This window comes from Nelumbo nucifera, chromosome 6 (genome assembly GCF_055504915.1).
Source record: "Nelumbo nucifera cultivar China Antique chromosome 6, China Antique-T2T, whole genome shotgun sequence".
NCBI lineage: Eukaryota > Viridiplantae > Streptophyta > Magnoliopsida > Proteales > Nelumbonaceae > Nelumbo > Nelumbo nucifera.
The window spans coordinates 63203985-63231096 of NC_142654.1; the positions used below are offsets into that span (position 1 = coordinate 63203985).

The window sequence follows — 27112 nt, forward strand, 5'->3', positions numbered from 1 at the left end:
TAATAGAGGAAATTTAAAAAGGGATGTCATGTTTCAGTGAAACTTCTCAAAAAAATGTTACAATGATATATAATTTATTAGATTTCGATTTAATTCCTTTAATTATATTTCCTGTCATATATTTATAATTAACTTTTCTGTTTGTAAATTTTGTTCCCTTTGAATGGGAGGAAAATTTACTTTTACAATGGTGTATGTGAAGGTGAGGGTTTGTTTCATTTTGATTGGGTGAATTAATGGGAGGATTATGTGCATCTATCCACATAAATGACTTTTGTGGTTCAACAATTACTATTAAAATATTAAATGTCTTAATTATGGTGTTTTGCGAAAGTACACATTTGTCCCTAAGAAATTGAATGGTTAATGGATAATTTGTGTCCAATGAAAATTTCAGAAGTTATAATATTAAATGCCTTAATTATGGTGTTTTATCAAAATACATATTTGTCCCCAAAAACTTCATTGAATAAGGGATAGCTCATGTCCAATGAAAATTCCATAAAATTATAATATTAAATGTTTTAATTAGGTATTTTGTTAAAATACACATTTGTCCCCAAAAAGTTCAATGATTAAGGGATAATTTATGTCCAATGAAAATTCAAGAAAATAAAACCCTATTCACACTTTTATAAATAGTGTAATGTAATATAATAATGTAGATAATTGTCTATTCCCTCCCTCTCCCTTAAGAATGAAATGTCATTACAGCTGATTCCAATTCCAATATTGTTTCATATTAGGGGTGTTTACGGTTTGGTTGGACCTTTTTTTTTGTAGTCGAACTGGTACTACCAGTTTTCCAAAAACTGGTAACTGAAAACGAACCGAAACCAATCGGTTAATCGTCAGTTTGGTTTGTTGTTTTTCGATTTCTTAATTTTTACAATATATTATAAAAATATATAAATATATAAAAATATTATATTTTAAATAATAAATAATATATTATATATTATAAATATACATTTATATATAATGCATATTTATTACTTTATAATATATAAAAAATATATAATATAATATAATATACATAAATATATATAAAATATGTAGAAATATATGTATACCAGTCAGTTCGATTAACTGCCGGTTTCTATATTAATTAACTAAAATCGAACCGGTATCTTCGATTTTTTTAAAAACACCAAAACAACCGGTTCGATTAACTGATTTTTCAGTTCAGTTTCAGTCGGTGGTTTTTTTCTCACCCCTAATTCATATCTGAACCAGGCATACTATGGAATTAGACTACTCCGATTATGATTCTGATTCAACTGTGAACCAAATGGACCAAAAGCGAAAAAGAGAAAGAGGGAACGTTTCTTAACAAAATTTGTGAAAATTCATTGACAACTGTCCCTCAAGTTTCTGTTTCAAATTCACTCTTATTTAATATCAACCAAACACAGCCTAAATAAAAGCGTGCTTTTATTAAAAACGAAAATCTGCAACCAATGGGATATGTTGCCGGTGGCCCACATATCTGGGTCTGGATGAGCCGAAGACAACAATTTACAACGCGGGCTGGTCATCCAACCGCGTTGTAACACGTAACCACCCCACTTTTAATCCACTTTTAATGTTTGAAGTTAACGAAAGAGAGACTCCCCTCTCCGTTACCTTTAATATCTATTTTAAATTAATTAAAAATAAATAAATAAATAACCCCACTTCCTCCTCTTCCCCGTTATTTTTCTAAAGACAAAATCCTTTTTAAACTTAATGTGAAAAACAAAGAGTTGAAGCTGGTGCCGACGACCAACTATCGATTTCCGACAATCAACATCCGACATCGGATATAAAACAGCACTAACAACTGAATCCAATTCGGTTTGTCAATACCAAACCCTGCATGTCCTAAAAAATTGATAAGAAAATCGCAAATTGATCTTTACAATAAAAGATAAGATACCAAATTCCTTATAACTTTTACAGAATATCAGTTATAACTTTTACAGAAAATCAGTCCTAAACTTTTATTCAGTTCTTGCATCAAAAGGAACATTCATGTGGCTATACAATGGTAACAAATTCATCATATAAAATCAAATATTGCAAATTCTTATTACGGCTATGAAGTGTGAACAACGACAAAAAAAAAAAGAAAAAGAAAAAGAAAAAGAAAAAGAAAAAAGAGAAGAGAGAGAGAGAGAGTGAAAAGGGAATTAGGGGTCAAGAACCAGATATGACCCAGTTTCTAATTTTTTGAGCAAGGTTTTCAATAGGTTGGATCTCTCTAACACAACAGTTAGATTGTTCTCTCTGTAACGACTTGCTCTTGGAATCAGAATTAATTTTTAGGTCTCTCTGTAATGGCTTGATCACTCAACCAGATTTTATTTTCTAAGACAATAGTTAGATTTGTTGTTTCTAGGCAAGTTTTTGCAAAAACCCTGTATTAGAATCACTGTGAATAACTTAGCTTCAGAAAGATTTGTGACAAAAAACGAGAGGGCTTGGTGTGCATGTTGACAAACCCGTTGGATTCAGACATTTGTGCTGCTTTTCGTTCGATGTTGGATGTCGGTCATCGGTTGTCGGAAATCGATAGTCAACCGCTGGTGCCGGCTTCAACTCTTCGTTTTTAACCTCCCCTCAAAAAGATTTGCAGCCAAAAAAATGAGAGGGTTTGCGTTGATAAACCAGGTTGGATTCAGTTGTCAATGCTGCTTTACGTCCAACGTTGGATGTGCTTCAACTCTTCGTTTTTCACATTAGATTTAAAAAGGGTTTTGTGTCTTTATAAAAATAACAGGGAAGAAGAGGAAGTGGGGTTATTTATTTATTTTATTAATTTAAAATAAATACTAAATGAAACGGAGAGGGGGGGCTTCTCTTCCTTTAAGTTCAAACATGAAAAATGGGGTGCTTACGTGTTACAACGCGGTTGAATGACCAGCCCGCATTGTAAATTGTTGTTTTCAGCTCATCCGGACCCCACATATCTTACATAAAGACAGCTTTAAAGTTCAAAAAGCACTACCCTCCACTTCTAAATTCCTAACATACAGAAAGAAAGTCCACCGTCGATAGTACTCTGAATAGACGATCCAGATTGCCAACCCTCATCTGTTGAGTGATCGAATAGGAAAGACCACCAGATTCCCATTTCCCACTAGCGAAAATAAACTGCAAGCCTGCACGCAAACAAATACTTGACTATTGAATCTTGATCAAAAACCACCCCACCTTTTTTATAGGGTAAAATACAAAAACCTCTTCTGACAATCATAAAATATCTCTTATAGTTTTATTTTAACAAATTTTTCTCTTAATTTTTTCAGAAACTTGACAAAAGCCTCTTTTTTGCCACGTCTCAGATGGAAAATGTTAGATTGATGCACCAGTTTTTTTAAATATTCATTTTATTCTTTTATAAATTATTTTACATACAAAATTATTGAAATAATCCTATTTTAATTCAAAAAAAATACATATTTTAGTAATTTTGTATGTAAAAATATTAAGATGTTCGTTAAAAGAGTTTTTGTTGAGTTAAAATAGGGTTATTTTAATAATTTTATATGTAAAATAATTTATAAAAGAGTAAAATGGGTATTTAAAAAAAAATGATACATCAATCTAACGTTTTTAGTCTGGAACAATAACAGAATAAAAGTTTTTATTGAATTTCTCAAAATTTAGGGGAGATATTTATTAAAATGAAACTATAATGAAGGCTTTTATAATTGTCTTAAAGTAACTTTAAGGGAGAATTTTCTCTTTTACCCTTTTTATAAACCTTAGTTTTTTGGAGACCGGGAAAGTTAAAATTGGGACCACCTTTGGCTTTGATTGAACTTCGAAGTTTGAACTATCACACGCTTAATGCGGTCCGGATCCGTTAGAAACAAAACGTATACAACGACCTACACGGCCCAATTGCAAAAAACAAACACGTCAACAATCCATACTGTTACTATGTTACAGAAATCAGCAACACGTATACAACGGGTTATGAAACCCAATAACAAACGAACACGTCAGAAATTTGAACATCGAATAAGAATCTAGACCACTGACGTGTTCATTTCTTATTGGGTCACGTAATTGCTGACGTCTGGTTTGCAGTATATCCCGGCGGTAAAGAACAACAACAAACGGATGAAAGTTTGAAAGCGTGAATATTACGCACACAGTGAATGAGACGACTGACTGACTGGCCAACTTTCTGTCAAGTGAAAGCGCCGGGCCTCGTGAAATATTTAGAAACTTGGCATAAACTCTCCGGACGCGTAATAAATGAGCGTCATTTCTGAATCTCTTTACTCTATTATGCACAGCAAGAGTTATGAAGAGTCCCGTCGTCGAGCTAAGATTCGTAGGGGTGGAGTGAACAGTAAAAACCCGGGTCGGGACCACATTGTTATAAACATGTTTGTAAAATAAGTCTCAAATATATATATTTATTCCGAGAATAATCACTTATTTGATAATCACATCCAGATTTTGCATTTTGGAATTATCTTTAAATGTTTATTTGTTTTATAGCTTATGTTGACTCGCTACATCATTTTAAAATATCTATCATATCCTTATTTAAATTTTTTTTCACGACACATAGTATAAATATTTATTTTTCAAATACGCACTCCCAAACTTAGCCTTACTTCTTATAAACCCGGTTTCAAGTCCGCGTCCGCGGTCCGCCCCTCGGTCTTGCTGTCACTAGTTAGCCACCCACAGTTCCCCAAGAGAAGAGATATATATTCAGAAAGAAAAAGAGAAGGAAAGTAAATAAAAATAAAAAAGCTCAATCAATGCAGACTCCCGACGGAAACCTACACCCAAAACCAAGCCCCTTTCTGTTTTTCAATCCCTAATCTCTCTTCTCTCTCTGTTCTTCTTCCCTTTCCTCCACAATCTGCATCTACAGAGACCTCAAAATGCACGCGAAATCCGACTCGGAGGTGACGAGCATCGATGCGTCTACTCCGCCGAGGTCGCCTCGCCGGCCGCTCTACTACGTTCAAAGCCCCTCTCAGCACGATTTAGAGAAAATGTCGTATGGGTCGAGTCCACTGGGGTCTCCACAACACCATTATCATTGTTCTCCGATTCATCACTCCCGCGAATCGTCTACCAGTCGATTTTCCGCTTCGCTCAAACAACCTAGGAACCCAGCTGCATGGAAGAAGATAAATCAACATCTCGACGACGACGATGACGACGAGAACGATGATGGTATCGGCGACAGGGGCTCTGGCAACCTCGCGAGGTTCTATGTGGTGTGCTTTGTTTTCTCGTTTGCAGTTCTGTTTACGGTGTTCTCGTTGATCCTCTGGGGCGCCAGCAAGCCTTACAAACCCAAAATCTCCATTAAGGTTGGTCGTTGTTCACTCTTCCCTTCTCCACACTCAGCTGCTTCCCTCCTCCATTGTGTTGGGGGTTTTTCGGACCTCATTCTTGACTCGGTATCTACACGTGAATCGTTTTGCGTAACTCAACGTTTCCTAATCGAGTTAGAGCACTTTAGTTTAGGAAGGGCCGAAGGGATGAGATAAAGACTATTTTAATTAAGGGAATTAATCTAAGTAAGTAAATCGTGATTCGCGAGGTATTAATGTCGGATGCTCCCGGGGCTGAAGCGAATCAGCAATGCCTGATGGCGGACTCGCGGTCGTACGGTCAACGCCATCGACGTCCTTACTCCTTACTTAGGAATTAATGGGTAGCGTTTGGATGACCGTGAGCACGTATTTCTAGAAATACTCATAAAGTGAATTAAATTTAATTAAAGAAAGAATAAGAGGAGGCATCAATGACTGACTGACATCTTTGATTTTTGCGGTTGACTGTTTGGTATTCGGGCAGAATATTGCGTTCGAGCGCTTCAACATACAAGCTGGAATGGACGACTCGGGAGTCCCGACAGACATGCTGTCGCTTAATTCGACGGTCAAGATATGGTTCCGAAATCCGGCTACCTTCTTCGGCGTTCATGTCTCCTCCACGCCTCTCGACCTCTACTACTACCAGCTCAAAATCGCTTCTGGCCACGTGAGTAATTTTTCCTCTTATTTTACCCTTTTGTTTACTTGTTAGTTGTTACTAGTAACGATGGTAATAATCTCCTCCACCATTGAGAGAGCCGGGCGGGTTTGGTTCGAATTTTACTTTATCTATCGGATTGACCCGTCAGGGTGGGGGATCAACCGATCAGGGACCGTTGGACCATGTCCAAGTCGTACTCGGTACGGTACTCCTGTCTCACATCCACACTTCAAGCCGAAACCGACTCGACAAGGAAATTGGTGGGCCCCATCCGTCGAACCTAGTTTAAGAAATCTCATAAAATAGATTCCCGCGAACAGTTGGATAGGAATAGGGGGGGAATGATGGTGCACGGGAATGGAGTGTAGTATGGTATTCCGTATTCATCATCTAAATGAGTACATCTCTACTGGTAAGATTAGCCCAGTCCTGTCAGGCATAGGTGTTGTGTTATGATTGGCTAACTATAGCTTTTATTTGCTTCACTTTCCAAAATTTTAATCGCTGGATGGTGGAGGTGGGTAGGTTCGTGCGGTTTCTTTGCGTCCTGCGTGCCACCTCCCAACCCAACACCGTTAATCATTTATGAATAATAATAGACCCGGCCTGGCTGGCCCGCAAATTTCCGTGCCTGGGTAGCCGTACTTCTTTCAAGACCGGCCTGGATCCGCATCAAGCTGGGGCCTAGTCAATTAAGTTTTAGGCCCGGCTGATTCGTCCCAGTCAGGAAATGTATATACAATATATAGTCTTTTACCAAAAAAATATCTTATATTATTTATTTTGGTAATATTGTAGTATCCGATATGGTATAATGTTTTGTTAAGTATATATTTACATAATATATAGTATATATGGCATGTATATATGATATTATATATTATTATATACAATAACTTTTTAAATATGTTTTTCTGTAACTATTTGCATAAAATTCAGTTAAAATTTTAATTTTAATTATGATCAGCCCGGGATGCGGGCTCAGCCGGGTCCAGAAAAGTTTTAATACTGTTGATACCCTATAAAAATCTGGCCTGGGAGCGGCTTGACCCAGCACATGATCATCCCAAATTACTAGCATAGGCATTATGAGTTTGGACAGAGTTAGAGGTGTAAATCGGGCCATGCTGCTTTTGGCCCGGCATGAATTTGGACCAGCCCGGTACGACGGTTTGAGGGCCATGCCAGGTCTGGTACATTCATACGGCACGGCCCAGCATGGCCCATATATATTATTTATATATATTTATATAATATTATGTAAATTATAATTATATAATAATATATAGTATATAATTTATTAATAAAATAAATATTTTTTAAATTTTATTATACTAATTTGTTTAATTATTGTATATATAAACAATTTTAAACACAAAATTCATATAAAATTAAAATTTTAAATTTTTCATTATTTTTTTTAAATAAATTGCTTTTGCCCGGTGCACAGCCCGACTTAGTCCAAGGCTTGGGCCACAGGCCAGCCTGGCCCGTGGCACAACATGGGCCCGCACAGGCCTAGGCCGTGGGCCGTGCTGGGCTGACCCCTAAATTTTTCACCAGGAAGAATGGCACGACCCCTGACGGCCCGTGGGCCAATACGGCACAGCCCACTCTACACCTCTTGATGGAGTGGCAAGATAACGCCGGTTATATGTGGGTGTGGGTGTGGAGTGGAGTGGAGAACTGTTTTTATGATTAGTTATGTGTGATTTATTTCATTATCAATATTTTGTAACAGAATAGAAATGGTATATTAATAATTAAAATCAAATAAAACAGATGAACAAATTCTACCAGTCGAGGAAGAGCCAGAGGACGATAGTAGTGACGGTGGGCGGAAAGCAGGTACCGCTTTATGGGGGGGTGTCGGCACTAAGTGGTGGAATGGAAAACTACGAGCGGGTGACGGTGCCGTTGAACCTGACGTTCATGATGAGGTCAAGGGCATACGTTCTGGGAAGATTGGTGAAACCCAAGTTCTATAGAACCATTCGCTGTTCCGTCATCTTGAAAGGCAACAAACTCGGCAAACCCCAAAATTTGGATAATTCTTGTGTCTATCACTAACCCTTGTTTATTTGGAATGAAATGGATCCTTTCATTTATTAACCCACTTTAAGCTTTTTATCAGGAGGATTTTATATATAATAGATTACAAAATTCATCTCTCTCACTGAGTTGGTGAGGTTGCCCTCTAGTGAAAAACTAAAGTATAAAGGGTCCCAAAACTAGACTATGTGATTGGTTCGCATCTGCTTGCTAGTTGCTACTTCCCAATTAGATTTGTTCATGGGCCGGGTTCGGATTTGGCTTTTGTCAAAATTCTAATGAGCTCGACCCGAAGTCCGAGCCCGAGACAGTGTAAAATCGTGCCCAAAGCCCAGCCCGTAAACAGGTTTGTTCCTGGAGTGGATTATTCGAGTCCGGATCTCCTGCCCACAAACTGTCCATGTTTACCTATATAGACGTGTGCAAAAGATCCAGAGTCGGATTATTCTGATTCCTAATTCCTACTGTTTGGTTGGGTGAAATTGGATTTCCATTCTCATTACTGTCCAACTAATTCTAATTCCCATTTTAATTTATATCTGAACCAAACAGACTTTTGCTATAGACCATTTTGATTTTAATTCTAATTCCAACCGAGCCAAATGGACCTTAAATTTTAGCACCCCGCTTCATAAGATTCAGAATGCCATAGGTTTGTGAGATGCTTGAAGGGTTAGGCTGTATTTAGAATACTATGCCTGTATTATGTTGCAATTAGGCTGTGTTTGGTTTGAAGGAAAAGTTGGGACAAGGCCTTCCCTACTTTTTCCTTCCTTTTCCTTCAAACCAAACACAACCTTAGGACAACCCAGCCTTGCTTGCGTTTCTCGGTCTAGCGATGGTGCAATGGTGGGAAATGTGAGATTGGCTTCTATCAGAGCAAATCTGTGCCCACACCATTTTAACAGTCTTTTATAACCTTGTATTGAGAATATTTTCCGATAAAATAAATTATACAAGTACGGAGATGTTCTCAGTAAAAACTTAATTCACATCTCCGCCCCACAAGGGACCAATAAACGGCGGGGATGTGCTGTGGGGCGGCCCTTTGTTAGGTGGAGATGCGATCTTGTAAAAGCTGCCCGAATGGGCTTTGCCCCGACTGAAGCCGAACTCACAAGCTGGGGCCCAAGTTCGAGCTGGGTTGGCAATTGTCGCTGCAGCTTTAGGTGGAAACTGGAATAACGTGATCCTTGAATGATGCCACTATCAGTGCTGAACTTGGTCTTTCCCGGAACTCTCGCATTAATTCTGCTATTGGGCCGGTGATGATTGGTATTTTTTATTAGAAAACACATTTCCTGCGACCCCGATTCAGGACAAGCCCGAGACCCTCGGTAAGTTTTGAACACTCCAGTGGTTTAATCTGATACCGGTTTGACGAGATATTTTGTCTTTTTCACGTAGCGTGTTAAAAAATACCAAGACCTTATGGGTCTGAGTATTTGAATCTCTTGACCTTGACAATAAAAGTTACTTCATCAACAAAAATAAGTTTAGGACCAAAGATTCTCTTCTTGACCCTACATTCATCAAATCAATTTTGAGCAGAGAAACCAGCCCCTGGTTCCTGACAAACTGATAACAATGCTTAAAAAAACCAACCATACAGAAAGCAATTGCTGAAAGGTTGATTAGGGTGGTTCGCAAGTCAAGCGGTCAACATGCTCCTCTGATAACTCATGCGAAGTTATTCCCCTAAAACATGGGCGACTGTCTCTTAGGCTCAGTTTGGAAGGAGTATGTATATATAGAGTGTAAAACTATGTATTTTGTATGTGTTTGTATTGTACATATTTGTATTTATATTTCTTTTAAATTGAATATGAGGTGTTTGGAAACGATGCAAATGGAGTGTAAATTCCGGTTCAGAGTAAATTTGCATTCTGTTTCACTTTGCCTGTGTTTGGCAACATTGACAGATCAATGCATATTTATATTGATAATAAGATGTAAAAGTACATCAATAAAAAAGAAGTAAATTTGCATTCAAGTAGGTTTTTGATAAAAAAAATAAAAAGGCATATGCTTATTAGAATTTATTTTTGCATCCATTCAAGCTTAAAGTCTGTTTGGTAAGAAGGTAAATTTATCAATGCAAAACTAACCCAATTTTGCAATTTATTTGAACTGTTTTACACTTTACATATGTGCATTTACATTTATTTGTATCGTTTCCAAACGCAGCCTTAGGCTTGGTTTGGTAGGAGTGTAAATACAATTATATAGAGTGCAAAACCTTGTATTATGTATTATCTTGTATGTATTTGTATTTGTAATCTTTCTAAGTTTGGAAAGAGTATAATAACATATAAAATAATATAAAATATAAAGTTTTGCACTGTACATATTTGCATTTGTCATCTTTCTAGGCTCAGTTTGGAAGGAGTATAAATTTGTAGAGTATAAAACGTTGTATTCTGTATTATTTTGTATTTATTTATATTGTATATATTTTGTTATTTTTACTCTTTCCAAACTGAGTCTTAATATATACTCAACACACCATTAGAATTGCTGTAATGCCTTGGAGTGTTTTAGATCAACAGTTGAAAGAAGCAACTAGTCGATAAAGAGCATAACCTATAAGGCTTAGTTATTTTGAGATTCATTGGCAAATGACCCCAAACAGTATTTTTTAATGCATCAGATCATTCTGTTGAATATCAGCCTAGACAGCTAAAATAGAAACTTAGTATTACTTGCAGACTAGAGCTCCAAATCCAATTGACTAGCATGATTTTGAACTCTTTATAATACTAGTAATTAAGCACGTGCATTGCATGTGAGAAATTTTTCTTCATATTAATTACTTGGATTTTAGATATATTATATTTAAGACAGAAATTGAAAATTAACAAAGATAACAATATGATTAAAAATAAACTTAAATATTTGTTATTCAATTATGACATTATGGGTTTCTTGGAAAACTTGGATCATTGACCCACCATCTAGAAAAGAAAATAGTATTACTTTTGGATTAGTTTTAAATTAGGGAAAATTATATTTAGAGATAGTTGTTCATTTAAAATTATGCTACAAGTTGGTCCATAAACCAACATAACTTTAACAAACGGCTTTACATTTCAAATTATAAAAACCCTCGCCATGTCATTGGAGGCTTATGTGGTTATTGCTAAGACGGGACTCTTAATCCATGTTAGACACAACAAAAAAGTTATACTGAAATTGCCCTTTAATGTTCGGTGATTGGAAAATAAGAAAAAAGGGTTTTTAGTTTCTCTCTCTCTCTCACACACACGCACACACCGTCTCACTCACAGTCATATTTATCTGTTTAATGATTGTGTTTTGAAAATAAATAAAAATGGTTTTTGGTTTTTGTATTTACGTTTTTTATATCAATTTCTTTCATTCTCCCTCTTTACTTATTGTTCTCCCTCAATCTCTCTCATTCTCTTTCTTGGTCGATCTCTCCTCCCTTAATTTCTATCATTCTCCTTCATTTTCTCTCCCGCTCCCTCTTTCATTTGTTTTATTTTCTTACACATTTATATGGTATTAATCAAATCGTATAAAAGAACATGAGACCAACTTGGTATGGTTCAAAAATTTTTACACCAATTTGAGAAAAATTAACAAAAAAAAAAAACTCTTGGCTATGAAATTTACACTAACTGGAGAAAGATAGAGATTGAGGGAGAATGAGATATTGATCGAGAAGGAGAGTGAGGGAGAAGAATGAGAAAGATTGAGGGAGAACAATAGAGAGAGAGAGAGAGAGAGAGGGTTTTGATATGGTTTCAGACCGAAGCTGAGAAAGTGGGAGAGACAAAGAGAGTGGGAGATCGAGAGATGACTATGAGAGTGAGAGAGAAGGGAGGGAGATCAAGAGACAAAGGGAGTGGGAGAAAAACTAAAAGCCTATTTTCGGTATAGGTTTTTTGTTGTGTCCAATATTGACTAAAAGTCCCATGTTGGCAACAACCACATAAGACTTCGATGACAGCGTAGGTTTTTATAAAATGAAATGTAGAGTCGGTTGTCAGAGTTTTGTTGGTTTCTGGACCAACTTGCAACCTAATTTTAAATGTACAATCGACTTTGACTATAATTTTCCCTTTACATTATATAAAATATTTTTTACTTTTCACACTTAATTTTTGTTTGTCTATGGTATCATTTAACTCAAACCACTAACCCACCATCTAAAAATAAAAATTGTTTGATTTCTAGGTTGACATTAAATTTTGTATTACATTTTCATCATTGATAAAATTATTTCTTATGTATAAAACTTATTTTTGTTTAATATAATGAATGCACAATATTAGAAATGTACCCAATATTTTATTTTTTATAAATATATCACATTAGATATATGCCCAAAATTTTCTCTATCTTTTTTTTTTAGTTTTGTGTTTCTTTGTATTTTCTATTATTAAAAAATTTATTATTTGACTATGACATCATTTAATTTTTAGGTAGATTTTGAAAATGGCATTCCATTTTTATCATTAATAAAAATACTTCTTACATTTTATAGTTATTTATTTTAATTTCTTATTATTTAATTATGACATTATTTATTAATCCATTTTACCTCAAATGGTCGGATTGCTTGCCCACCACCAAGAGGGAAGAAAATAGTTTTGTTTTCAAATTACTTTTCAAAATATTTATTTTTATACTATTAAAATTAATATTGTGGATTTAATTACAAGAATTTAATGATGAGAAAAATAGATCTTAAATATAGGATTTAGTGAGAGAGAATAGGAAAATATTTTTATTTCCAATTGGTTTTAAAATTTACATTCATTTCCATCATTAATAAAAATAATTCTTATTTACAATACTTATTATTGTTTAATATGTATATTAAAAATGTTCCCAATTTTTTTAATTTCTATTTTTTTTCATTTTATCTATTTTTTAATTTTATTATTTAGTCATGTCAACATGGATTAACCCATTTGACCCAAAATGATTTAATTTCTTACCACCACATAGATGAAAATATTATTTTTGCTGGGTAGATTTTAAAAGTATAAGCTTTTATGTTATTGGAATTATTAATTTTTTAAGTATGGATTTAATTAATAGAACTTAAATGATGAGAAGAAACAAAAATGACTTAAATATATGATTCAATGAACATGAATGCAAGTTAATAACTTAAATGTTGGATAACTTGGATTTAATGAGAGAGAATTGAATATTTTTAAATTACCTCTTTTCAACTCATTTAATATCAATAATCAATTACCCTATTTGCCCTCATTTTTTATCAATAAATTTAGATATAGAAGGGTAAATTTTGTCCTTAGAAAATTACAGAAATATTCTTGAGGTCATTCATGCCTTTTAAAATAGTATAGATTAACTTAAAGCAGAATACAAATGAATCGGAATATATGAGATATACTCGAATCTAAGGCCCCATTTGGTTTGTGGGAATAGAGGCCTGGAATTGGATTGGGCTATTTTGATTCCAACTGTTTTGTTGAGTGGAATCGGAATTCCATTCCCAATTCCTGTTTGAACCAAACAGACTATATGAGTAGACCATTCCAATTCCAAATTCAAAGGATTTCGATTCTGATTTCAATTCTGGCTGCGAACCAAATGGGTTCTAATAGTTATTAAGATTTAAATTAAATCTTATCTGTAAGTTTGCTATCAGAATTCAGAGACTTGGAAATGTTTTTTTAGAGAATTCATCCATTGCAACACGTCATCCAACAGTACAGACTTGAGAAAGAGAAAGTGAGGAAGATGGAGTGAAGTCTTGTATGCTGAATCACAAGTTAATCGCTCATGTGGAGTGAAATATCAAATTAACTTATCAGGATGCATGGGTATAAACATTTAAAGGTAGGGGAAGGACAAGTATCTGTTGTTCTGTAATGGAATCAAACATTTTGATATTCTATATTATATATAATGAATAAAAATATTTAAAAGTAATTTCTACATGAGACTTGGAACAATGGAAGTAATAACTGCGTAATTGTCTGTCCATATCCAATCCGTTTTAAAATGAACCAAAGTCAGTGTGGTTTCATTTTTGTTAAGACTAAGGTTATGTTTGGTATCATTGCTGCTTTTATTAGAAACATTTGAAGTTTATCAATACAAACTTTTGATAAAATAAGCCACTATCTACATAAAAATTTCCAGTTTTAGTATTAAATACAAATAGCATTGCCACTTCTTTGTGAAATGTCAAATTTGATGTTTCTATTATAAACAGTTAAATGTTAAAACCAATCCAAAAACATACATTTTTTTAGTGGAAAGGTTATTTGATGTGATATGACAAAACAATTTCTCAAAATTTTGTATTGATAAACCTAGGTTGATGGTAGAAACAAGAATGATACCAAACACAACCTAAAAGTAAGACCACCAAATCCTTCCACGTAGCCCCATGTACCATTCAGATCCCTGCTTTCCTGTGACTATTAGGAGTCCTGACCTGCTCCTCACACTGACATCACATGCACATTCCACCATGTATCAGGTACATCTCCCATACTTTTATGTTATTATTCATGGGAGATGTTCCCAATGCATGGTGGGATGTGCCAGTGAGGTTTGCTCTATGAGGAGCAGATCCCAATTTGATTATTAGGTTTCTCCAATCAAGGATAGAGGCTCAAGGACAGGAAAGGACAACTTGACAGCCTTGAACTTAGCTCAATAACATCAAGAATTACATTATTCAAGCACTCACTACCCACAAACTTACTCTACATTCCTACCCACAAGACGCTATCGTCATGTATTGGAAACATCTTTTATAAATGATAAGGGAGATATTCCCAATGCATGCTTGTAGGAAAAGTTTGTTGGTAGGAAATCCAAGCCCAACTCTTATATGTGTTGTGACAACACATTTTTCACTAGAGTTATCAATGGGTTTTGAAAGTCCGATACCCCGATTCGGTTAATTCCGAATCTAATTATCCTAGATTTGGATATTAGAACTTGTTATTAGCCAAAAAAAAAAGATATTAGAATTTGCATCCGATTAATAATTGGATCAGATGCAGATTTAATCTCATCCGATCCAATTAAAATCTGAGTCCAATAAAACATTATTATGTTATGAATTAGTTTTTTTAACCTTTTTTTAGTTTTTTTGTCATTTAAAACACAATATAGTTGTGAATTAAATCCAAATCTTATCCAAAATCCTACACGTCAATACGGTTCTAGAAATTTCATGATCGAATGTGGATGCAGCTAGATCTTAACCCAAATCCAATCAATTTACAGCCCTATTTCTCACCAATGTGTGATTAAAACCAAAAATATTTTGGATAGAAACAGCAATGATGTAAAACACAACCTAAACCAACTGTGGGGAGCTATACTCCCTGAAGGGTCATTACCAAGTTTTAAACCAAATCCAACCCGGGCCTAAAATTGAAAATTTGAACACAAACTGGGCCAAATGTTTTAGGGTGGTGATAGGATCCTAATCCCACATTTGCATCAGTTCCCTCAATCAGTGCAGGTCTAAATTTGGTCGGATCTGGAAAAAAGGGGTGTGGTTTTGTATATAGGACGTGAATTATTGGATCCATCCTGCTTGAAACAGTTAACCCGATTGTCATGTATAATCTATATTACTTTAAAAGGCATGAATGGCCTCAAGAATATTTCTGGAATTTTCTAAAGACAAAATTTACCCCTCTATATTTAAATTTATTGATAAAAAAATGAGGACAAATAGGGTAATTGGTTCTTAATATTAAATGAATTGAAAAGGGGTAATTTGAAGATATCAAATTCATTCAATTCTCTCTCATTAAACCCAACATTTAAGTTATTAATTTGCATTCATATTTATTGAATCATATATTTAAGTCATTTTTGTTTATTCTCATCATTAAGTTCTACTAATTAAATCCATACTTAATAAATTAATAATTCCAATAACACAAAAGCTTATACTTTCAAAATCTATTTAGCAAAAATAGTGTTTTCATCTAAGTGGTGGTAAGAAATTAAATCATTTTGAGTTAAATGGGTTAATCCATGTTTCCACGATTAAACAATAAATAGATAAAATAGATAAAATTAAAAATAAAAAAAAATCAGGAACATTTTTAACATACATATTAAACAATAATAAGTATAATAAATAAGAAATGTTTTTATTAATGATGGAAATGGAATGTAAAATTTAAAACCAATTGGAAATAAAAATATTTTCCTATTCTCTCTCTCTCTCTCTCATTAAATCCTATATTTAAGATATATTTTTCTCATCATTAAATTCTTGTAATTAAATTCATAATATTAATTTTTATAGTATAAAAATGAATACTTTGAAAAGTAATTTGAAAACAAAACCATTTTCTTCCCTCCCGGTGGTAGGTAAGTAATTTAACCATTTGGGGTCAAATGGGTTAATAAATAATGTCATAATTAAATAATAAATATTTAAAATAAATAACTATGAAATGTAATAAGTATTTTTGTTAATAATAAAAATGGAATGCCAAATTCAAAATCTACTTAGAAATTAAATGATTTCATAGTCAAATAATAAAATTTTTAATAATAGAAAATACAAAGAATCACAAAAATAAAAAAACGACAAAGAAAATTTTGTGCACATATCTAATGTTATATATTTATAAAAATAAAATATTGGGTATATCTCTAAAATTTTGCATTCATTATATTAAACAAAAATAAGTTTTATACATATGAAATAATTTTATAAATGATGGAAATGTAATACAAAATTTAATATCAAACTAGAAATCAAACAATTTTTATTTTTAAATGGTGGGTTAGTGGTTTGAGTCAAATGATACCATAGACAAATAAAAAATAAGTGCGAAAAGTAAAAAATATTTTATATACTGTAAATAAAATATATAATTTAAAGGAAAAATTATGGTCAAAGCCGGTTATACGTTTAAAATTAGGTTGTAGGTTGATATAAAAACCAACAAAACTCTTGACAACCAACTCTACATTTCAAATTATAAAAACCTCTGCCATGTCATTAGAGGCTTATGTGGTTGTTACCAACATGGATATACCAAAAATAGGTTTTCAATTTCTCTTCCACTCCCTTTGTCTCTCGATCTCCCTCTCTTCTCTCTCACTCTCATAGTCATCTCTTGATCTCCCACTCTCAACTTCGGTCTATAACCAAATCAAAACTTCTCTCTCTCTCCCTCTCTCTCTATTGCTCTCCCTCAATCTTTCTCATTCTTCTCCCTCACTCTCCCTTTAGGTCAATATCTCATTCTCCCTTAATCTCTATCGTTCTCCAATTTATGTAAATTTCATAGCCAAGAGTTTCTTGTGAATTTTAATCAAATTGGTGTAATAATTTTTTAACCATACCAAGTTGGTTTTATGTTCTTTTATACGATCTAATTAATACCATATAAGTGTGTAAGAAAATAAAACAAAAGAGAGAGGGAGTGGGAGAGAAACTGAAGGAGAACGATAGAAATTAAGGAAGAATGAGAGATCGACCAAGAAAGAGAATGAGAGAAATTGAGGGAGAACGAGAGAGAGAGAGAGAGAGAACGTAAATACAAAAACCAAAAACCATTTTTATTTATTTTCAAATCACATAGTCATTAAGTAGATAAAGATGACTGTGAATCAGATGGTGTGAGGGAGATTGAGAGAGAGAGAGAGAGAGATTGAGAGAGAGAGAGTAAAAATCATTTTTTTTTTTATTTTCCAATCACCCAACATTAAAGGGCAATTTCAATATAAGCTTTTTGTTGCGTCCAACATAGACTAAGAGTCTCATATTGGCAACAACCACATAAGCTTCCGATGACATGGTGGGCATTTTTATAATTTGAAATGTAGAGCCTGTTGTCAGAGTTATGTTGGTTTATGGACCAACTTGTTGCCTAGTTTTAAATGTATAGCCAGCTTTGACTATAATTTTTCCTAATTTAAAACTAATCCAAAAGCAATGCTATTTTCTTATCTAGATGTTGGGTCAATGATCCGACTTTTCCAAGAAACCCATGATATCAGAATTGAATAACAAATATTTAAGTTTTAATCATATCGTTACTTTTGTTAATTTTCAATTTCTATCTTAACTATAATATACCTAAAATTCAAGTAATTGATATGAAGAAAATTTTCTCATGTGCAACGCATGTACTTAATTACTAGTATTGTGCTTTATCAAAAAAAAAAAAGTAAGACAAAAATAGATCAATGATCCGATCTTTCCAAGAAACCCATGATATCAGAATTGAATAACAAATATTTAAGTTTTAATCATATCGTTACTTTTATTAATTTTCAATTTCTATCTTAACTATAATATACCTAAAATTCAAGTAATTAATATAAAGAAAAACTTCTCATATAGAGCGCATGTACTTAGTTACTAGTATTATGCTTTATCAAAAAAAAAAGTAAGACAAAAATGCCATAACCCGAAATAAAAATAACAAATGCAAATTGGAATAACCAAATTGCCTAAACGCTAAACCATTTAAATAGGTAATGTGTACAGGAGCCTTTTGGGCTTTCGATGTGGGTCCTACATATTTTAAGGCATTAAATTTGGGTCTCAGTTGGAGCGTCCTTGGGGCCGGGGACCGCAAGATGGGTCGTGGACTTATACCTCTCCAGTATCCCCTATTAAAAGATTTTGATGCCGTGTAGCCATGGGAAATTTGGGAATAGAACCACGTAAAAACACACACACACACAAATACCTACGTCATACCTCAGCAGATGATTGCTCATTTTTTCCTTGTTTATTTGTTCAGCACCTTTGATCTCTTGGGTAGGCAGTAGGTTCTTTTTCCTCTGAAAAGAGTCTTGCATTAGATCCTGGCTGAGACCCATATGGCCTCGCTGATACCAATCAAATGGTTGTCCAAAATAAGGAACCACGTGTCCAGATCGGGTCTTTCTGGTTCAGGTGTGGGAATGACAGGTGGCACCGAGTTCAGATCTATAGTCAACCAACCTGTTGCTGGTAATTGGGTACGTAGATATATACAATTGTTATGAAAAAAAAATAAAAATAAAAAAACTAAAATATCAATTTTATTGCATACAAGGACCCAATTGTACTGACTTCACATATCTGCTCGATCATCAGCACATATCTGCTCGATCATCTGATCGCTAGTTTGTTCATGTTTTATTAGGAGATTACAAGGTTTTGGCATTTTGCCCTTCTTCAATAGTCGATACTCGATAACCTTATCAACTCATCTCCAGCCTGCCTGCCTGCCTTCCTTTCAGAAATACTAATCCACACATCTGTACATGGCTACAGTAATTGACTAATTGTTTACAAGTTATTCACTCATGAGTTGGGGTATGTATCGAGTTTGGGTTGAACCCCATCCGAATAATTTGAACGGATTGGTCAGCACATTGATTTGGACCAGACCTAATGGTCAAAAGTATTTATGAGATTCAACTGGACCTTATCAATTTGTAATGGATTTATACTAGAGGATTGAACCAATATTCGGTCTATTGACATAAGATAAGAGAGTATGGGTGTCATTGGACCTAATCTAAATCAAAACCAATTTGAATAATTTGGACAGTCCGGACATTGGATTGAACATCGTCCATTTATAATGGACCGGATCAGATTGGACCAACATCCGATCCATTAACAACCTTACTGACCGATCGTGACTCATGAGTACTCCAGATTGGAAAAGAGAAAGCAGGTCTAAAGTGAATATCTGCCGCTCTGTTTCACCAATGAAACCTTTCAAAAGGTTTAAAACAAAATGCTGTTTGGGGTAGAGAGACTGAGACAAGCACTAATGACGCCTGATGCAAGTGGCAAGCAAAGAATAAAGTTAAAGCTTTGGGATCTACAAAAAGAAAAAGAAAGGAAAATCAAGACAATTATCAATGCCTTAACAAGAATATTACTTTAAACTCGCCAATAACAAACATTAAAACGAGGGTCCGGTATCCCCTCTCCACTGCAATATATAAAGAACATCAAAAAACCAACAACAAAAAGCTTACATATGTATAAGCACATGACACAAAACCAAGGACAGAAACAATCAAGACATGAAAAACCAAAAGCAAAACGTGATCATCATCCTGAACACACAACCTCCGGTCTTAAAACTAATGGGTTTCACACTCCTTCTCCTTTTCCTTCTCTTCTCCATTCTTGTGGTAGCCGGGCAACTTCTCTTTGATCTTCTCCAAGATTCCCTTCTTCTCTTTGGTCTCGCTTTCCTGTGCATGTGCTTCCCCGGTACAATCGGCAGGAGGGGTGGGTGCACACTCTTCCACCTTCTTGTGCTGCCCTGGTAGCTTCTCTTTGATCTTCTCCAGGAATCCCTTCTTCTCTTCTGCAGGTTTGGCCTCTACCTCTCCATGGGCTATGTCGTCACATCTCTCAATCGGGATGTTTGTGTCTTCTTCGTGCTCGTCTTTCTTCTCTTCTTCCTTGTCGCCCGATATCTTCTCCTTGATCTTCTCCTTCAACCCCTTCTTCTTCTTTTTCTTCTCTCCTCCCTCCCCTTCTTCTTCTTCCTCGTCGCTAGACTGTAATTTTCACACAACCAAGAATGTCAGTTTTGCAAGTAAAATGAAAGAAGGGAAGTAAAATGACCATTTAACTACTAATACTACACGTGGCAACCCCATCCTTCTTCCTGCTTACTTATTTAGAGCTATAACTCTAACCCAGAAGTTCGAATGACTACTCTGGAATAATTCAATGTGAACCACGAAAAGAATTAAAGGAGAATTATTTAATTTTTTCCTTAAGAAGTAGATGACATTACCGAGCTAGAAGAACTGCTGTGGGATCGGTGGAGCTTCTCGAAGAGACTGGGCTTCTTCTCTCCCTCCTCTTCTTCTTTCTTATCTTCCTTCTTCTCCTCGCATTCAGAGATGCTCACCTTGTCGAACTCGGTCACGATCACCTCTTCTTGAGGCTTCTCTTCTTCTTTCTTACCAAAGAAGTCGAACATGCCACGCTCCTTGGTCTCAACTACTGAAACATCATGCTCATGGGTGGTGGTGGTGGTGGTCTCGCTCTCATGGCTGTTGTGCTGTTGCTCCGCCATATTGGTCGGCGTTATAAGCTGATCAACGAGAAAATTGGGAAAGAAAAAGAATAGAGAAGAAGAGTGAAGAGAGAGCTTCGATCAACGATGATCAGAATCAGATAGGAAGGCTACTTCAGTTTTGGATAGGTGGCGTTTGCTGGGTTTGGGATGGATGAAGAGGTTAGGGAATTTATAGCAGAGTGCTGACGCGGGTCTAACGCGATTAAGGAAATATGTTAAAAGAAATAGAAAGCTAAGCCAACGAAGCAAAAGAGTTCAACCGACTAAAGAAGAAAGTAGAAGTAGGAGTGAGCAGAGAGGGTGGATGGTGGTGTGAGGGTGATGGTATTGGCTTGACGGGAACCAATAGAATCACAGCACGTGTCTTCACGTAATGAGAGGACGGTCCGTGTGGGGCCCTTTTGCTGTCAGAGTCGTGAAGATGAATCAGGAAAGTCGGTGTGGTCTGTGACTGTTCGCGCTAATCAGGAGACGACACGTGTTAATAGTCGAGGACTGGATACTGATGAGTAATGAAGAGGGAACAAGTGGGCTCGAGATTTGAGACAGGTAGGTTCAAGGTTGCGTAGTACGCCCACCCACATGCCATGGCCCATTGCCCATGGCCGGATGGCCCCGATGTTGTTCCCCATCTTCTTTTTGCAATATCTCGGTTTTCCAAAGATCCTCTTCCACTTCCTTGTTAGGTCCATGTTCGAGTTTCAACTTTTAACGATTCTTTTTAAGGGTGCAACTTGGGTCGGGTTGATCCGAATCTAGCCTAATCCAGTCTAACGGGTGAGGTTGATGTTGAAGTTAGGGTTAAGATTGAAATTTATGAATTTGATTTTATTTTGAGTTGAGTTAGGATTGATCCTTTAGGCAATTTGAATTAATCCGAATCCAACTCTATAATATTATATATACATATATATATATATATATGATATCATATATTGATTTATTTAGATGCATAATAGTTGTATAGTCCTACTACATATTATCATTTACTTTTTTTAAGATAATCATTTCACTTAATCTTAATTAAAAATACCAAAACTTTAATAACATTTTTTATATTTTTTTAATATTTTATTCTCTATCTCTTCTTTCTTGTTTGTCACCCATAGCTTACCGCTCATAAAATATCTATTATAAGTCATAACTCATAATAAACTAAAATCATTTCAAACACTTTTTTTTTCTGAATTTTGTACTTAAGGCTGAGTTTGGAAGGAGTATAAATGCAAATACGTAGAGCACAAAGCCTTATATTTTATATTATTTTGTATGCATTTGCACTGTACATATTTGCATTTGTATCATTTCCAAATTAAGTCTAAATAATCAATAAAAACATCAATAAACAAATTCTAATAAAACATAGGATTGATATATATAATAAAAATTAAGTTAAAATCTGAAATTAATAACTATGAGATTTCAAAGGATAGAAAGAAGATTGGGTTGGGCCCAACCTAAGCCCAGCCCAACCCAAAACTTTGGGTTGAGTTAAAATTGAAGAAATTTAATTAAGATTAGGGTTAGGGACTTAGGGTTGGATAGGCCGGGTTGAGGTATAAAATTAGGGGTTTAAAAGGGTTAAGCTAGGATTAGCCTCAACCCGACCTAACTCGGCCCAACCTGCAGCCCTTATTCCCTTTTTTTTTTTTTAATTCCTTATTCAATCCCTTTTCCCTTGGGCGGGCGTGCCCTGACGGAGACTCCGACTATTTCGCTTGGGCTTCTGACGACTTTAACCATTGAAATCCGGAATGTGTGAGCCTTATTAATGTGTTATGTGGTGTGCACATATGAGCTAACCAATCACCACGTGACAGATGTTGCATAAAAAAATCAGTACACGTAAGAGTTTTTTTGAATTGCTACAATACTACTAGATCCCGAGCACTTGCTAGTTACTGCAAAGCAATTTGGTTAGTGCCGTTAGTGCATGAAGTGCAGGGCAGGAAAGAAAAGAAATGATGCAAAAAACAAAGGGGTATGCCAAGGGGTGCTTACGGTCACGGTTATGGGTATCAAAGGTATTTGAAAATTTTATTTTGAATTCCAGATTTGTTATAACTGAATTGAATTCATATAATTTGAATATTTAATTGGTCGAATTTAGATATTTTATTTATATTGAATAGTTAATCGAATTTTAATTCAGATATGATTTTATTCGATTTGATGAATATCCAAATTCGATCAATTATTTAATTCTTATATATAATTTATAAAATTTGTAAATCTTTTATATAGTTTATATATAATAATTAAATTATATAAATAATTTATATATTTATATACTTTATATAAATAAAATATTTAAAAATAATTAATTAGTTGATGTCAAATTGAATCAAATATTTGAATATTTAATCGGATTCGAATTCGAATATTAATTTTCAATATCCACCGAATATCTAATCAAATTCGAATATCGATTTTTTTAATTGGATTTGAATTCATATATTGCCTAATCCAATTTGAATTCGATCCGCTTACACCCCTAGTCACGGTGGCCTATTTTCCAAACCGAATTGGTATAATCGGTTCTTGAAACATCATGAATTAAAATTAAACCACAGTAAATTGATTAATCAATTGATCGTTTTGATTTTTAACTGGTTTGGTTTGGTTTTGTTTATAGGTTTTTTAGTTTTTTTGGTATTTATAACATAAATTGTAAATAAATATATCAAAATATATATATATATATATATATAATATATTAGGTTATATATAATTGGTTTTCGAGTTTTTAAAAATATTGAACCAAACAATTAGATTAATTGATTTTTTATTTAATTTCATCGATTCAATTTTTATTTTTCGGTTTTTTATGATCACCCTATTTAGGGGAATCCAAGGGAAAGAAAAAGAGGTGGATGAAGAGGGTTCACCACTGGGACTCTGGGAGTGGGGTCTAGCTATGATAATGCAAAGAGCGTGGGAGACCAACTCGAAGATCAAGACCGTCCAATATATGCTTTGCCTTTTATATGTCTGGTAAAATGCATCAAACACAAAAGATAGAAAGATCATGTCCCCCTTATGCTATATGCTGCTTTCCTCTTCTAAGGCTGTATTTAGTTTGAAGGAAAAGGTAGGGAAATCTTTTCAAACATTGTATTAATTTTCCTGCCTTTTCCTTTCTTTCCCTACCTTTTCCTTCAAATCAAACATAACTTAAAATCCTCGAGAAGACAATTGAAGGCAACTAGGCATCTGGCAAGGGTAGGACCGGTCATCGGGTCGTGCGTGTAGGAGTCAGTAAAACGATAATAACTGGTACGGATCAGGTCTTTTTAACCGCCAACGCGGCCTGGAAACAAAGAAAGAACCCACAACAAGTTCCGATGACGGTTGAAGTTTGTGCTAATGTGAGAATTACCGTAACAATGTTCCTGTTTGTCAAGCTTTGATATTTTGATATTATTATGATTCGTGGTTCAATGTTCTAGTATCCATAAAAAATAAAAAATCAATATTGTAGTGGTTAACCAATAAGTGGTTAAAACTTACAACGATAAAAGGATGTGATGAGTGTTTTGCACACAAAAAAGGTAAATTACAGATAGAACCCTGTACTTTGAGGCAGTGATACATAGGTATTTTTAGACATTTTAAATATAATAAAATAGTTGTAGATTAAATCTGAATCTGATTCAAGATCTAAAGGTTTTATACAAATGCAGAATCAATCCAAATCCAATTGATTTACAACCCTACATACCATATGCCATAAACATCTTTACACGGAAATAAAAGGATGAAAATATATTATTTACCATTTTTTATATGGCCCAATCACCGGGCTCAATCAAGTGATATGAAAGTATATATTAATTGTGTTTCGTTTTGTCAAATTAATCTTTGTTTTTGGTGAACATCAACATGACTTGTTTTTTCTTATAAAATCAAGTTCTATTTTACTTTTCAAAACAAAATTACAATTTACAAGTATTTTTTGCTTTTTTTTTCCTCAATGATGTTACGATTACAAAAACATTCATTTTGTAGAACACCCATTAGACTTAAGATGAACCATGTACTTGAACAAACCAAATTCTAATTCAATTTGACCTCCTTATGACCCAAGCCTTGATTGAATTTTATATAAAATACATATAAGATAGTTACACATACGCATAAATATTATAAAAACTGTTATTTTATATGCATAAATTTATTATTTTATACTTATATATAAATTTGTATACCACTGGTTCCAAGCCCTCCTTATAAACAAGGAGGATTGCGTCAAGTTAACAATCAACACTAAAACGTTTTCTTTTTTTTTTTCAAACTATCATGGTCATAGATGCTGATTTCCAGTTTAACTTAAAAGGAAAAATCTATAAAAACAATTGTAAGGCCCACTATGTTGTATGTAGTTGAGTGTTGGGAAATTAATACATGTCCAGAAAAAATGAATGTAGTACAAATGTGATGGACTGGACGGGATAGTCAGAACCAGAAAATCAGGAATCGATCAGTTGACTGGTTTCGTTTTACCCCAAAACTACTTTTTGGCTAAAAGCCGTTGATTTGATCAGCAAAATGCTGACCCATGTGGTCGAACCATCGACCCAAACAATGGTTTTGGCCATTTTTTTTTTATTATTATTTTCTGTCAGAGTGGGTTGTTCATTCGGATTGAACGATCAGACCGTTCGACTTGAGAACCGGACCCCATAATGGTTTTCTGTCCGGTCCAGTTTTAAAATCCTTTATATAGATACATACATGAATATATGTGTACATATTTACATATACACATAAATGATAAACATATGTTCAATGTAGGCTGATTGACCAACCCTAATATGCCAATTTTTTCAGTGCAAGTTGGGCTTGGGTTGAGTAAATCAAACTTGACCTTGAGCTGAGGCCTCTAGTCCAATTTTTAGGATTAGGCCTAGGTTGAGCTTAAACTCAGCCTAACCTGCTCAAGTTACACCGGGTAGGAACTTTTCTTACAGAAAAAGTTTTGAGAGGTTAAGGGAATACTAAGCAACTTCTTTTTTATAGGAAAATTTTGAATGATACATTGTGAATTATGTTTGAATCAGGTTGAACGTATTTTTTTATTTATTTTTTGGATTGTCCTCTGCTTAAGGCTTATTTGTTTGCCTCTCATGGAGTATTTAAGTCACTAAGGAAAATGACTCTTTTGACCATACGAAATTTTAAGCTGTCTAAGATATCATATACTTTTCGGGCTTGGTTAATTACATTATTTATTATGTTGCATAAGGTGGATTTTTATGTTGTGTTTCAGTTTAGGACGCTCGAAATTGAATTGTGTAACGAATGTTCCAAGTGGTTAAATTAAGAATCTCTGATATGATTTGTTGATGCCAGTTTTCTTGATAATATTAGTTTTATGTACACGAGAGTGTTCAACAATATGATTGGTTTTGTTTTTGAAAGTTGGTTTTTTTTTGAAAACAAAAGCAATATAATTTTGTTGATATGGCAGTTGTCTTTGTTTTTTCAAAAACAAAATTATCTATGTTGTCTAACAACCCCTAAATTGAATGACAATTGTGCTAATTAACTAAAGAGAAATGAATTGAATACAAAGAAAAACATGGGTTAGATTTTTTATATAGTGGTTTGGACGTGAAGCCAAGTATTAACAGGATAACTCATGATGGCCATAAGCCTAAGAGGCTGCTTTGGTGGAAGTTATGTAGCTGAACTGAATGCAACTTATTGTGAATACATTAGGTTCAGTTATATATATATATATGGACATACAGTATTTCTAAACTTAATTTGTATGTGCCAGTTGAGCTGTGCTGTTTGGCAATTCTTTTGTCCATATGACTAAAAGACATAATAACTGTTTGGTGAGTTTCCTAATCTATCATGGTCTATCTAACTGTTAAATGAAAGGTTTTAAGTACATAAAGATAGGAAGCTTCACCTAAGCTTTCAGATTTTTTGTCATTTTGGGCTCTCTTGAGCTTTTTAGGGTATAGATCTTTTTAACTTTTTGCCTTTTATGGCCAAAT

At 34.3% G+C, this 27112-nt stretch overlaps 2 protein-coding genes across 2 annotated transcripts; one reads left to right on the plus strand and one right to left on the minus strand.

Moving 5' to 3' along the window:
* The first annotated feature begins 4235 nt into the window (after positions 1 to 4235).
* Positions 4236 to 8176, plus strand: LOC104604355 (late embryogenesis abundant protein). Its single transcript, XM_010268657.3, has 3 exons — positions 4236 to 5330; positions 5821 to 6006; positions 7783 to 8176. Exons 1-3 carry the CDS (start codon positions 4893 to 4895, stop codon positions 8068 to 8070), a joined length of 912 nt encoding a protein of 303 aa, XP_010266959.1. The 5' UTR covers positions 4236 to 4892; the 3' UTR covers positions 8071 to 8176.
* Positions 8177 to 19921: 11745 nt separating this feature from the next.
* On the minus strand, positions 19922 to 21397 carry LOC104604356 (uncharacterized). The gene is made up of 2 exons (XM_010268658.3): positions 20817 to 21397; positions 19922 to 20574 (listed from the first exon to the last, which is right to left on the minus strand). The coding sequence occupies exons 1-2, from the start codon at positions 21099 to 21101 to the stop codon at positions 20149 to 20151; spliced, it is 711 nt and encodes a 236-aa protein (XP_010266960.1). The 5' UTR covers positions 21102 to 21397; the 3' UTR covers positions 19922 to 20148.
* Positions 21398 to 27112: the final 5715 nt, after the last annotated feature.

Excerpts from the sequence above, each read along its gene's own strand:
- LOC104604355 (XM_010268657.3), top strand. The coding sequence starts at position 4,893 with ATGCACGCGAAATCCGACTCGGAGGTGACGAGCATCGATGCGTCTACT. Across the intron at positions 5,331-5,820 it reads AACCCAAAATCTCCATTAAG|AATATTGCGTTCGAGCGCTT; the intron begins GTTGGTCGTTGT and ends GTATTCGGGCAG. Across the intron at positions 6,007-7,782 it reads TCAAAATCGCTTCTGGCCAC|ATGAACAAATTCTACCAGTC; the intron begins GTGAGTAATTTT and ends CAAATAAAACAG.
- LOC104604356 (XM_010268658.3), bottom strand. The coding sequence starts at position 21,101 with ATGGCGGAGCAACAGCACAACAGCCATGAGAGCGAGACCACCACCACC. Across the intron at positions 20,575-20,816 it reads ACAGCAGTTCTTCTAGCTCG|TCTAGCGACGAGGAAGAAGA; the intron begins GTAATGTCATCT and ends TGAAAATTACAG.